Source organism: Oncorhynchus nerka, linkage group LG27 (assembly GCF_034236695.1).
Source record: "Oncorhynchus nerka isolate Pitt River linkage group LG27, Oner_Uvic_2.0, whole genome shotgun sequence".
In the NCBI taxonomy this organism is placed as follows: domain Eukaryota; kingdom Metazoa; phylum Chordata; class Actinopteri; order Salmoniformes; family Salmonidae; genus Oncorhynchus; species Oncorhynchus nerka.
Window position 1 is genome coordinate 8,666,142 of NC_088422.1, and position 13,309 is coordinate 8,679,450.

Here is a 13,309-nt window from a genome sequence, read left to right on the forward strand (position 1 = left end):
AAGTAGAAGAAGTAGAAGTAGAAGAAGTAGAAGAAGTAGAAGAAGTAGAAGTAGAAGAAGAAGTAGAAGAAGTAGAATTAGAAGTAGAAGAATAAGTAGAATTAGAAGAAGAAGAAGTAGAAGAAGAAGAAAAAGTAGAAGAAGTAGAAGTAGAAGAAGAAGTAGAAGAAGTAGAAGTAGAAGAAGTAGAAGTAGAAGAAGAAGAAGTAGAAGAAGAGGAAGAAGTAGAAGAAGTAGAAGTAGAAGAAGAAGTAGAAGAAGTAGAAGAAGAAGTAGAAGTAGAAGAAGTAGAAGAAGAAGTAGAAGAAGAAGTAGAAGAAGTAGAAGTTAGACTATCGGAAGCAATACAATACCAAACCTGGATGAAAAAGGTACAGTTATCTTTCAAAGACTTTAGCTAGGTGTGCTTGATTTGACTTACCTTCATGAGTGTAGAGATGGTTGAACCAAAATTCCAAAGATCGCAAGCTGAAAACAGAGAGAAACAAAAGAGAGAGTCGTTAACTTGACTCTTTCACTTGTACATGCTGCTGGCAACAATAAACATATCTGTTTGATGGTGACGAGACACCAGTAAACCGTTGTAGTATAGAGCACATAGAGGGTACTCACTTCAGCAGTCCAAAGATGAATGAGTTGAGTCTCATGCTGTGGCTGGTGAGCTCTGAGTACTGGGACACCTTGGAGAACAGGCTGTGGACAACACAGGTGGATGGGCCTGATGTAGGTATCACGGGGGCGGGAGTGGGTATTGATATATATGAGAGAGAGAGACAGAGGGAGAGAGAGAGAGGGAGATGGAGACAGAGAGACAGAGGGAGAGAGAGAGAGAGAGAGAGAGAGAGAGAGAGAGACAGAGAGGGAGATGGAGATGGGGAGAGAGAGACAGAGAGAGAGACAGAGACAGAGAGAGAGAGAGGAGGTCAGAATTCTAACACCTAGGAGACCCCTGCTCCATTTCAAAAGACTCATTCATCTGTTCATTCACACATAAACGTTATTGAATCATCTTCATAGTCATCATCATCATTAATATCATCTTCCTCACCACTCCACCTGCTCCACCCCCTCCTCCTCCTGCCTTCTCCTCCTCCTCCTCCATTTTCCAGACATACCTAGTTGTGTGGAGGCCTCTACCAGGCTTCAGGGCTTATGGCCTTAATCATCATCATCACCATCACCATTACCTAGTTGTGTGGAGGCCTCTACCAGGCTTCAGGGCTTATGGCCTAATCATCATCGTCATCACCATCATCATCACCTAGTTGTGTGTGGAGGCCTCTACCAGGCTTCAGGGCTTATGGCCTAATCATCATCATCATCATCACCTAGTTGTGTGGAGGCCTCTACCAGGCTCCAGGGCTGGTTGCGTCTCTGTCCGATGATCAGGTCCAGGACGTAGGCCTTCAGCCCATCCCCCAGCACCTCCCTTAGGGCCGGACACAGGTACTTCAGGATCAGGTGGCCCACGTTGGGACTCACCCAACTGTTACCCAGCTTCGCCTGGAGGACGGGGGGGGGGGGGGACGAAGGAGAGGGGGGAGCGTTAGAAGGAGAGAGTGTGAACAGGATGTTGAAGGAAGGAGAGAGAGAGGAGGTGGTGAAAGGGGAGGAAAGAAAAAAGGAGAGGTTAGACAGATCGATAGAGATAAATAGAGAGAGAAAGGGGGAGAGAAATGGGGAGGAAAAGGGGGGAGAGAAATAGATAGAGAAAGAGGGAGAGAAATAGAGAGAGAGGAATAGAGAAATTATGATTAGGAAAAATAGACATTCTAATGTTGCAAAATCAGAACAGTCCCCAACAAGAGAAGTAAACTCACAGAATGTAATACAACAGAACTATAAAGTTGTCTTTAGGGGTAAATCACCCAGTAGAACACAATACCTTAACATCAGGGTCCCGACTTGTGCCAAAATGAGCCACGATTAAATCTACCGCTGTATTGATGGCTTTGACTAAACCTGAGACAGAGAAATAAAGGGAGAGAGAGGGAGAGACAGCAAGAGAAGAGGTAGTCGATTACAAGAGGCACTTCGCAGCTGCTCAGCAGTAAGTATAGTCTAATACAGGCTGCAGTCACACTCTTTTATGTTATGGTATTCACTCGTTTCTCCTTTCCACAATGAGAATTAGTTAGTCCCCAATGGACAATCTAAAGCAGAAAATGTTGATTTGCAATGCTTGAAAGTAGATATACATGTCTTCATTATTGACAAAGCTGTTGTGAAGATGAGGAGGGCCTTGGAACAGTGGGTTAACTGCCTTGTTCAGGGAAAGAACGACAGATTTTTTACCTTGTCCACTCGGGGATTTGATCTAGCAACCTTTCGGTTACAGATCCAACGCTCTAACCACTAAGCTACCTGCCGTTCTTGATCACTGTATTATGGTCAAGTGCAGTAAAGAATGATAGAGCAAAGCAACATGTTCAAAAACAAAAGTTATACTTTGACAGAATATTTTGTGCAGATCATTGACAAACAAAAAGGACAATTAAATACATTTTAATCCCATTTAGTCCCAATTTTAATGTAACAACAACAAAATGTGGAAAAAGTCAAGGGGTGTGAATACTATTCTGCAGGCACTGTATCTTTATAATATTTTGTGGATACTGGTTTAGGAGTTCAGAGTCACTGGTGGGAGTTAGTGGGGTCTAGTGGAAGGACCAAGATCAAAGACCTAGTGACACTCAGAGAGAGATTACAGGGAGAGAAAAGACAGATTGCGAGAGAGAGTGTAAGTGAGAGAGAGAGAGGTAGTGAGGTGCTCTTCCATGCCGTCCCTAGGAGGGGTGCGTCACTTGAGTGGGTTGAGTCACTGACATGATCTTCCTGTCTGGGTTGGCGCCCCCCCCTTGGGTTGTGCTGTGGCAGAGATCTTTGTGGGCTATTTATTTATTTATATTTTTATTTATCCGTTATTTTACCAGGTAAATTGACTGAGAACAACATTCTCATTTGCAGCAACGACCTGGGGAATAGTTACAGGGGAGAGGAGGGACATGAATGAGCCAATTGTAAACTGGGGATTATTAGGTGACCGTGATGGTTTGAGGGTCAGATTGGGAATTTAGCCAGGACACCGGGGTTGACACCCCTACTCTTACGATAAGTGCTATGGGATCTTTAATGACCTCAGAGAGTCAGGACACCCGTTTAACGTCCCATCCAAAAGACAGCACCCTACACGGGGCAATGTCCCCAATCACTGCCCTGGGGAATTGGGATATTTTTTTAGACCAGAGGAAAGAGTGCCTCCTACTGCCCCTCCAACACCACCTGGTCTCCCATCCAACTCTTCAACATCATCCGTAGCTCTGGCATCTTCCTCAATATTTGGAACCAAGGAGTGATCACCCCAATCCACAAAAAGTAGAGACAAATTTGACCCCAATAACTACCGTGGGATATGCGTCAACAGCAACCCTGGGAAAATCCTCTGCATTATCATTAACAGCAGACTCATACATTTCCTCAATGAAAACAATGTACCGAGCAAATGTAAAATTGTCTTTTTACCAAATTCCCATACGACAGACCACGTATTCACCCTGCACACCATAATTGACAAACAAACAAACCAAAACAAAGGCAAAATCTTCACATGCTTTGTTGATTTCAAAAAAGCTTTCGACTCAATTTGTCATGAGGGTCTGCTATACGAACTGATGGAAAGTTGTGTTGGGGGGGGGAAATATACGACATTATAAAATCCACATACACAAACAACAAGTGTGGGGTTAAAATTGACAAAAAAAACACACGTCTTTTTACAGGGCCTGGGGGTGAGAAAGGGATGCAGCTTAAGCCCCACCCTCTTTAACATATATATCAATGAATTGGCGAGGGTACTAGAACAGTCTGCAGCACACGGCCTCACCCTACTAGAATTTGAAGTCAAATGTGTACTGTTGACTGATGATATGGTGCCTCTGTCCCCAACCAAGGAGGGCCTACAGCAGCACCTATATCTTCTGCACAGATTCTGCCAGACCTGGGCCCTGACAGTAAAATCTCAGTAAGACAAAGATAATGTTGTTCTGAAAAAGGTCCAGTTGCCAGGCCCCGAACCCAATTTCCACCTAGACACTGTTGTCCTAGAGCACACAAAAAACGATACATACCTCGGCCTAAACATCAGCGCCACAGGTAACTTCCACAAAGGTGTGGACGATCAAAAGGAACATCAAATTTGACATACCAATTAGAATCTGGCTAAAAATGATTGAATCTGAACTGAATCTTAAACCTTTATTGTTGTGAGGTTTGGGGTCCGCTTACCAACCAAGAATTCACAAAATGGAATAAACACCAAAAACATCCTCAGTGTACAACGTAAAACACCAAATAATGCATGCAGAGCAGAGTTAGGCCGATACCCTCTAATTATCCAAATCCAGAAAAGAGCCGTAAAATTGTACAACCACCTAAAAGGAAGTGATTCCCAAACCTTCTATAACAAAGCCATCAGCTACAGAGGAACGAAACCAGAGAAGAGTCCCCTAAAGCAAGCTGGTCCTGGGGCTCTGTTCACAAACACAAACACACCCCACAGAGCCCCAGGAGAGCAGCACAATTAGACCCAACCAAATCATGAGTAAACAACAAGATAATTACATGACACATTGGAAAGAATTAACAAAAAACAGAGCAAACTAGAATGCTATTTGGCCCTAAACAGAGAGTACACAGCGGCAGAATACCTGACCACTGTGACTGACCCTAAACAGAGAGTACACAGCGGCAGAATACCTGACCACTGTGACTGACCCAACATTAAGGAAAGCTTTAACTACAGGCAGACCTGGCTGTCAAGAGAAGACAGGCTTCCCATGCCAATAAACCCCCTTAAATTGAAATTGAATTGAAATTGATAGAAAGAGGGAGCCAGGGAGAGATAAAGACTACACTTAACATACTGCTGTGTTCAGTACCACAGTCAAGGAAAGTAAATATATGCTATTATATCCTGATGTCACAAGCACAAACATACAGTGCCTTCGGAAAGTATTCAGACCCCTTGACATTTTCCACATTTTGATACATTACAGCCTTATTTTTAAAACATATTCAATAGTTTTTTCCCCTCAATATACAGTACACACAATACCCCATAATGACAAAGCAAAAACAGTTATAATTTTTTACATTTTTTTAATATAAAATGTTTAAAAAAATAATAATGTCACATTTACATTAGTATTCAGACTCTTTACTCAGTACTTTGTTGAAGCACCTTTGGCAGCGTTTACAGCCTTCAGTCTTCTTGGGTATGACGCTACATGCTTGGCACACCTGTATTTGGGGAGTTTCTCCCATTCTTCTCTGCAGAGCCTCTCAAGTTCTGTCAGGTTGGATGGGGAGCGTCGCTGCACAGCTATTTTCAGGTCTCTCCAGAGATGTTCGATCTGGTTCAAGTCCAGTCTCTGGCTGGGCCACTCAAGGACATTCAGAGAATTGTCCCGAAGTCACTCCAGCATTGTCTTGGCTGTGTGCTTAGGGTCGTTGTCCTGTTGGAAGGTGAAACAACACACCAGTCTGAGGTCCTGAGTGCTCTGGAGCAGGTTTTCATCAAGGATCTCTCTGTACTTTGCTCTGTTCATCTTTACCTTGATCCTGACTAGTCTCCCAGTCCCAGCCGCTGAAAAACATCCCCACAGCATGATGCTGCCACCACAATGCTTCACCGTAGGGATGGTGCCAGACGTGACACTTGGCATACAGGCCAAAGTGTTCAATCTTGGTTTCATCAGACCAGAGAATCTTGTTTCTCATGGTCTGAGAGTCTTTAGGTGCCTTTTGGTAAACTCCAAGCAGGCTGTCATGTGCCTTTTACTGAGGAGTGGCTTCCATCTGGTCATTCTACCATAAAAGCCTGATTGGTGGAGTGCTGCAGAGATAGTTGTCTTTCTGGAAGGTTCTCCCTACAGAGGAACTCCGGATCTCTATCAGAGTGACCATCGGGTTCTTTGTCACCTCCCTGACCAAGGCTCTTCTCCCCCTATTGCTCAGTTTGGCATTTAATAATGATGGAGACCACTGTGTTCTTGGGGACATTCAATGCTGCAGAAGTGTTTTGGTTCCCTTCTCCAGAGCTGTGCCTCGACAGACACAATCCTATCTCTATCCTGTCCCGGAGCTCTACAGACAATTGCTGCGACTTCATGGCTTGGTTTTTGCTCTGACATGCACGGTCAACTGTGGGACCTTTATATAGACAGGTGTGTGCATTTCCAAATAATGCCCAATCCATTTAATTTAGCACAGTTGGACTTCAATCAAGTTGTAGGAACATCTCAAGGATAATCAATGGAAACAGGATGCACCTGAGCTCAATTTCGAGTTTCATAGTAAGGGGTCTGAATCCTTATGTAAATAAGGGGGGGGGGTGTTTTGTAAATTTGTCAAAGGACCCTTGACCTTTAAAAAAAAAATAATAATAATTAGATTAAAGCTGTAATGTAACAAAATGTGGAAAAAGTCAAGGGGTCTGAATACTTTCCAAATGATTGGTTTACACTACAACACTTCATCACACCTCTCTTCTGCTGCAGGTTCACAGAGATGTGGGATTGTGAGGAAGTGGAGGACGATGACGAAGAGGAGGCGTCAGGAGAGAGACAGAACTCGTCTGGAGGACGCTCCGTCAGGGAGAAGTAGTCTGGCAGGAAGTCACTGTAGTACTGCTGCAGCTGCTTCACAGACTGGCCTGAGAACACACGTGGGAAGGATGAGAAAACCACACACACACACACACACACACACACACACACACACACACACACACACACAGCATCTAATCAGCAATGTTAGTAGTATATGTGCACCATTGAGTCGTCCCAGGGGGGCGTGGCCACTAGAGGCCGGAGGGAAGTCAAACACATTCCGTCGTGTGATTCGCTGTCCCCTGGCCTTGCCCCGACGACCATTCCCATCCAGACTGCCTGATAGGGCAGGTACGCCGGATCCCCCAGAGAAACACCTCTCCACCCCCAGGGGGTTCCTACGACGATACTCCCTCCATTTCAGAGTCTGGGGAGAGAGGTGGTGTCCTGTGGGGGAGGATGGGCGGAGGGGACGGGGGAATGAGGGGAATGACGAAGTGGGTGTGAAAAGAGAAGGAGCCAAAAGAGGGGTGATGGTAGACAGGGAGATGAGAGAGGTTGGTTATCATGTGGAGGATTGGGGAAAGCAAGATTAAATGAGGAGAGAGAGGATGACGAAGTGTACATGGTAGAAGGCAGAGGAAGAGGAAGGTTGAGAGAATGAGATAGACGGGGTGAGTGTACATGGTAGAAGGCAGAGGAAGAGGAAGGTTGAGAGAATGAGAGAGACGGGGTGAGTGTACATGGTAGAAGGAAGAGGAAGAGGAAGGTTGAGAGAATGAGAGAGATGGGGTGAGTGTACATGGTAGAAGGAAGAGGAAGAGGAAGGTTGAGAGAATGAGAGAGACGGGGTGAGTGTACATGGTAGAAGGAAGAGGAAGAGGAAGGTTGAGAGAATGAGAGAGATGGGGTGAGTGTACATGGTAGAAGGAAGAGGAAGGTTGAGAGAATGAGAGAGATGGGGTGAGTGTACATGGTAGAAGGAAGAGGAAAGAGGAAGGTTGAGAGAATGAGAGAGACGGGGTGAGTGTACATGGTAGAAGGAAGAGGAAGAGGAAGGTTGAGAGAATGAGAGAGATGGGGTGAGTGTACATGGTAGAAGGAAGAGGAAGGTTGAGAGAATGAGAGAGACGGGGTGAGTGTACATGGTAGAAGGAAGAGGAAGAGGAAGGTTGAGAGAATGAGAGAGACGGGGTGAGTGTACATGGTAGAAGGAAGAGGAAGAGGAAGGTTGAGAGAATGAGAGAGATGGGGTGAGTGTACATGGTAGAAGGAAGAGGAAGGTTGAGAGAATGAGAGAGACGGGGTGAGTGTACATGGTAGAAGGAAGAGGAAGAGGAAGGTTGAGAGAATGAGAGAGACGGGGTGAGTGTACATGGTAGAAGGAAGAGGAAGAGGAAGGTTGAGAGAATGAGAGAGACGGGGTGAGTGTACATGGTAGAAGGAAGAGGAAGAGGAAGGTTGAGAGAATGAGAGAGACGGGGTGAGTGTACATGGTAGAAGGAAGAGGAAGGTTGAGAGAATGAGAGAGACGGGGTGAGTGTACATGGTAGAAGGAAGAGGAAGGTTGAGAGAATGAGAGAGACGGGGTGAGTGTACATGGTAGAAGGAAGAGGAAGAGGAAGGTTGAGAGAATGAGAGAGACGGGGTGAGTGTACATGGTAGAAGGAAGAGGATAAAAATAAGAAATGATTATGGATAAGAAGAAAAAGAAAGACGAGTCACTAAGAGAGTGTATCTGTTAAATCACCATGACTACAGTATATCTGTTAAATCACCATGACTACAGTATGTCTGTTAAATCACCATAAGAGGTGAGTTGACTGCAAACAAATAACGTACAACAGAAATAAAATAAGAAAAAAGACTGAAAGAAACCAGTAGGAGACACGAGGGGGACAGGACTGGCCAACCCATAATCCAACAACCTCACTGATACCACCACATCCATGACAACTCCTGACCGCACTGAGACAGAGACACCTACCATGTTGTGTCACGGACCCTGGTCCTCTGCTCCCCTCCACAGAGTCTGACGTCTCCTCGTATCGCAGTGAAATCTCACTGTCCTGGAGCACGACCGGAAGGGCGGGGAGGGTCCCACGGTGGTAGTGCTGGTGACACTGACCCTGCACCTGGCCCTGGACCGGAGGCAGCATGGGGGGCACCGCACCCCACTTCACCCCCTGGGGCGGAGGTGGAGGAGTGGGAGGCAGAGGGGCAGCCGCCAGTCGTGCTGGTGGTGGATGGGTATGGTGGAGGGGCAGGAGCTCGGCCGACAGGGGGCAGGAGAGGCTGCGAGGAGTCTGGGGGCTGGAACAGGAAGTGGAGGTCAGCCCCTGGAGACGGACGGGGGAATAGCTACCCAGCGGCGAGGGCCGGACAGAGCCAGGGCCGAGCGGAGCCACCGCTGATACCATCCCACCCATCGTACCCCCACTCTGACGCAAAGAGTCTTCGACTCCATCAGACCCCTCTGGACCTCCAGAAGGCCCTCCACCCCGCGCCTGCATCCCAGAAACGTAGCCCGTCAGCAGGGGAAGAATGGGTTTGGGCTGGGACAGCTTGGAGAACTGGTGGTGGAAGGTGAAGGGTTGAATGGGGAGGGTGGTAGGACGCTGGTCTTTAGTGTAGCGGACAACAGCAGAGCTGCACGAAGAGCTGGAGAGACCACCTGAAAGAAAGAGAGAAAGAAAGAAAGAAAGAAAGAAAGAAAGAAAGAAAGAAGGAAAGACAAGGTCAGTAAAGGTTAACCTATTTCTCTTGGCACAATTCTCAATTTTAGCTCTGTCATCATAATTTACAAAGCATGTGTTATTCCTTGATAATAACTGATAACACAGGAAGTGTATCAGCCATTACACAGTCTGTATTACAAATTAATGAACATGTAGGGAAAATGAAGGTTAAGTTGAACTGATCCACAGAGACAAACACAAATTGCCCAGAAAGCTGCTAGTATCAACAGACTGATAGTCCTGATCACATACAGCCCAGACTGCCTTGTAACTAGAGACACAGTATACTGTGATAGGCAGGCACACACACACACACACACACACCTGGAGAATACTGCGTCAGTCTGTCCTAAAGCAGAAACACCAAAGAACAGCCCTTTTTCCAGTATTCTCTTCTTTCTGTCTCTCTGTGTATCCGTATCAGTGTGTGAGCATGTACTGTAGCGTGTCAGTGTGTGTGTGTGTGTTGTATTCCTCGATCTGGTCGCTGCGAGAGCAACGGGGGTGTGTGTGACGTCAGCAGCAACATTGCGCAAGCTGTTTATGCTCTGCCATGGAATGTCAGTCAGCCTGGATGCAGTAACACATCTCAGCCACAGAGGCAGTATTGAGTCATGAGTACTGTCTGACTGGAAAAAATCTCTCCCTCTCCTCCCTTCCCCTCTCCCTCTCCTCCCTTCCTCTCCCTCTCTCTCTCTCCTCCCTTCCTCTCTCTCTCTCTCTCCCTCTCCTCCCTTCCTCTCCTCCCTTCCTCTCCCTCTCCTCCCTTCCTCTTCTATTTCATGAATGAATCGATTATCCAGCTAAGGGTTTTTAGCCAGCTCATCTCTCCCTGTAGGCATCATTAGCTTGGTTTGGTTTAGTCTACTACATGATACTAGAATTTTCCCAATAACCATCATGACGTTGCTACAACCTAGCCTACGATTTAAAGTTCACAACGTAGGTGCACAGGTAGAAAGAAATTAGAGTCATCAAGGTGACAGACAGTGACACATTCAATAACACCTTGCACACCCTTGCCTGCATCTAGGTGATCTAGGGTTTAATCATTAGTCCAACAGTTGCAAACGAGAGTTTCTATTGGAAATATTCAGGTATGTTTATCCTCGTTTTTAATTCCGTTTAAGAATTATTTTTTTGTCAACAGAATCAGTGGAATAAACACACCCTTGATTACACGCAAACACAGCCACAAATAACGTAAACCGCATGATCACTTTGCTCGTTGTATAAATAATACCTTCTCGCATCTACGCTCTTCTCTCACCTTTTCCTTTCGCTTGTGGACTTCAGCATACAATACAACACCTGCCTGTGACCAGGGGAATAAACCTTTCCGAGGCCAAACTTCAATACCATAACCGCTACACACAGCCTACATCGTTTTCACCATATTAACGTCATAGTCACCATAGCTACTAGAACTAACGCGTTAGTAAACCCGCTACAATCATGCAGTAGTGTACAGCAAGCAGTTTAGCAGTTACACTAGTGTACAGCAAGCAGTTTAGCAGTTACACTAGTGTACAGTCAGCAAGCAGTTTAGCAGTTACACTAGTGTACAGTCAGAAAGCAGTTTAGCAGTTACACTAGTGTACAGTCAGCAAACAGTTTAGCAGTTACACTAGTGTACAGTCAGCAAACAGTTTAGCAGTTACACTAGTGTACAGTCAGCAAACAGTTTAGCAGTTACACTAGTGTACAGTCAGAAAGCAGTTTAGCAGTTACACTAGTGTACAGTCAGCAAGCAGTTACACTAGTGTACAGCAAGCAGTTTAGCAGTTACACTAGTGTACAGCAAGCAGTTTAACAGTTACACTAGTGTACAGCAAGCAGTTTAGCAGTTACACTAGTGTACAGTCAGAAAGCAGTTTAGCAGTTACACTAGTGTACAGTCAGCAAACAGTTTAGCAGTTACACTAGTGTACAGTCAGAAAGCAGATTAGCAGTTACACTAGTGTACAGTCAGCAAACAGTTTAGCAGTTACACTAGTGTACAGTCAGCAAGCAGTTTAGCAGTTACACTGGTGGGCTCCGGTGGCAATAAATTAATACAACCAAAAGTTTACCTTGACTTGCAAGAATTCCAGTGTTGGATAACCATAGCCAGGTTACTAACATAGATAGCATCCCTCTCTGTTTGAGCCGGGTGTTTGAATAGGCTGAACTAGCTAGCTAACATAGCATCCCTCTCTGTTTGAGCCGGGTGTTTGAATAGGCTGAACTAGCTAGCTAACATAGCATCCCTCTCTGTTTGAGCCGGGTGTTTGAATAGGCTGAACTAGCTAGCTAACATAGCATCCCTCTCTGTTTGAGCCGGGTGTTTGAATAGGCTGAACTAGCTAGCTAACATAGCATCCCTCTCTGTTTGAGCCGGGTGTTTGAATAGGCTGAACTAGCTAGCTGCATTCGCTAGCTAACATAGCATCCCTCTCTGTTTGAGCCAGGTGTTTGAATAGGCTGAACTAGCTAGCTGCATTCGCTAGCTAAGTGAAAGTGAAAAATATATTCTACAAAATATAGCTATCTCTCTCTCTCTCTCTCTCTCTCTCTCTCTCTCTCTCTCTCTCTCTCTCTTCTACTTAATTTTGGAAGAAATTAATTTGTTCAAAACTGTTCAACTAACTAGCTGTAGCTTAAGCTTTCAGTACTAGATTCATTCTCTGATCATTTGATTGGGTGGACAACATATCAGTTCATGCTGCAAGAGCTCTGATAGGTTGGAGGACTACCTCTGGAAGTTGTCTTAATTACTGTGTAAGTCTGTGGAAGAGGGTAAAAACCATGAGCCTCCTAGGTTTTGTATTGAAGTCAATGTACCCAGAGGAGGACGGAAGCTAGCTGTCCTCCGGCTACACCATGGCGCTACAGAGTTCTGTTGAGGCAACTGTAGACCTTCATTGTAAAAGTGTGTTTTAATCAATTATTTGGTGACGTGTGAATATATTTAGTGTAGTTTTATAGTTTATAGTTTAATAGTTTTATAGTTTATAGTTTTATAGTTTATAGGTTTATAGTTTATGTTTTATAGTTTTATAGTTTATAGTTTATAGTTTTATAGTTTATGTTTTATAGTTTATAGTTTTATAGTTTACAGTTTTATCTAAAAAAGTACAACTTTTTAACGCTTTACTGTTTTTATTTGTAAGATATTTACTGAGAAGGATGGTCCTCCCCTTCCTCCTCTGAGGAGCCTCCCCCTGCGAAGCGTGGGTCCCGCCAACCACAAATGGTACTGAAAAATCATACCGTCGGCATTTCGAAATACCCCCCCGAATATTGTATTTATTATGGATCCCCATTAGTTCCTGCCAAAGCAGCAGCTACTCTTCCTGGGGTCCGGCAAAATGAAAGCAGTTTATACAATTTTAAAAATACATTCACAGATTTCGCAACACAGTGTACCCCTCAGGCCCCTACTCCACCACTACCACATATCTACAGTACTAAATCCATGTGTATGTTATCGTGTGTGTGTGTGTGTGCCAATGTTTGTGTTGCTTCACAGTCCCCGCTGTTCCATAAGGTGTTTTTTCATTTGTTTTTATAAATGTAATTTTACTGCTTGCTTGAGTTATTTGATGTGGAATAGAGTTCCATGTAGTCATGGCTCTATGTAGTACTGTGGAATAGAGTTCCATGTAGTCATGGCTCTATGTAGTACTGTGAAATAGAGTTCTATGTAGTCATGGCTCTATGTAGTACTGTGGAATAGAGTTCTATGTAGTCATGGCTCTATGTAGTACTGTGGAATAGAGTTCTATGTAGTCATGGCTCTATGTAGTACTGTGGAATAGAGCTCCATGTAGTCATGGCTCTATGTAGTACTGTGGAATAGAGTTCCATGTAGTCATGGCTCTATGTAGTACTGTGGAATAGAGTTCCATGTAGTCATGGCTCTATGTAGTACTGTGGAATAGAGTTCCATGTAGTCATGGCTCTATGTAGTACTGTGGAATA

At 44.8% G+C, this 13,309-nt stretch overlaps 1 protein-coding gene across 7 annotated transcripts in view; it reads right to left on the bottom strand.

Moving 5' to 3' along the window:
• LOC115111149 (AP-4 complex accessory subunit RUSC2-like) overlaps positions 1-13,309 on the bottom strand; it is a 77,311-nt gene that overhangs the window by 6,805 nt on the left and 57,197 nt on the right. For 6 of the 7 annotated variants that reach the window (XR_010461423.1, XR_010461426.1, XR_010461425.1 and 3 more), the window contains exons 5-11: positions 8,596-9,282; positions 6,831-7,055; positions 6,542-6,712; positions 1,886-1,962; positions 1,329-1,503; positions 613-718; positions 422-468 (exon numbers count right to left, since the gene is read on the bottom strand). Coding sequence is in view for 3 of the 7 variants with exons in the window: in XM_065011361.1 (XP_064867433.1) it covers positions 422-468; positions 613-718; positions 1,329-1,503; positions 1,886-1,962; positions 6,542-6,712; positions 6,831-7,055; positions 8,596-9,282 (1,488 nt within the window). In the remaining 4 variants the exon portion in view is untranslated. The remainder of the gene's footprint in view (positions 1-421; positions 469-612; positions 719-1,328; positions 1,504-1,885; positions 1,963-6,541; positions 6,713-6,830; positions 7,056-8,595; positions 9,283-13,309) is intronic. The other variant, XM_065011363.1, reaches the window with a different exon arrangement.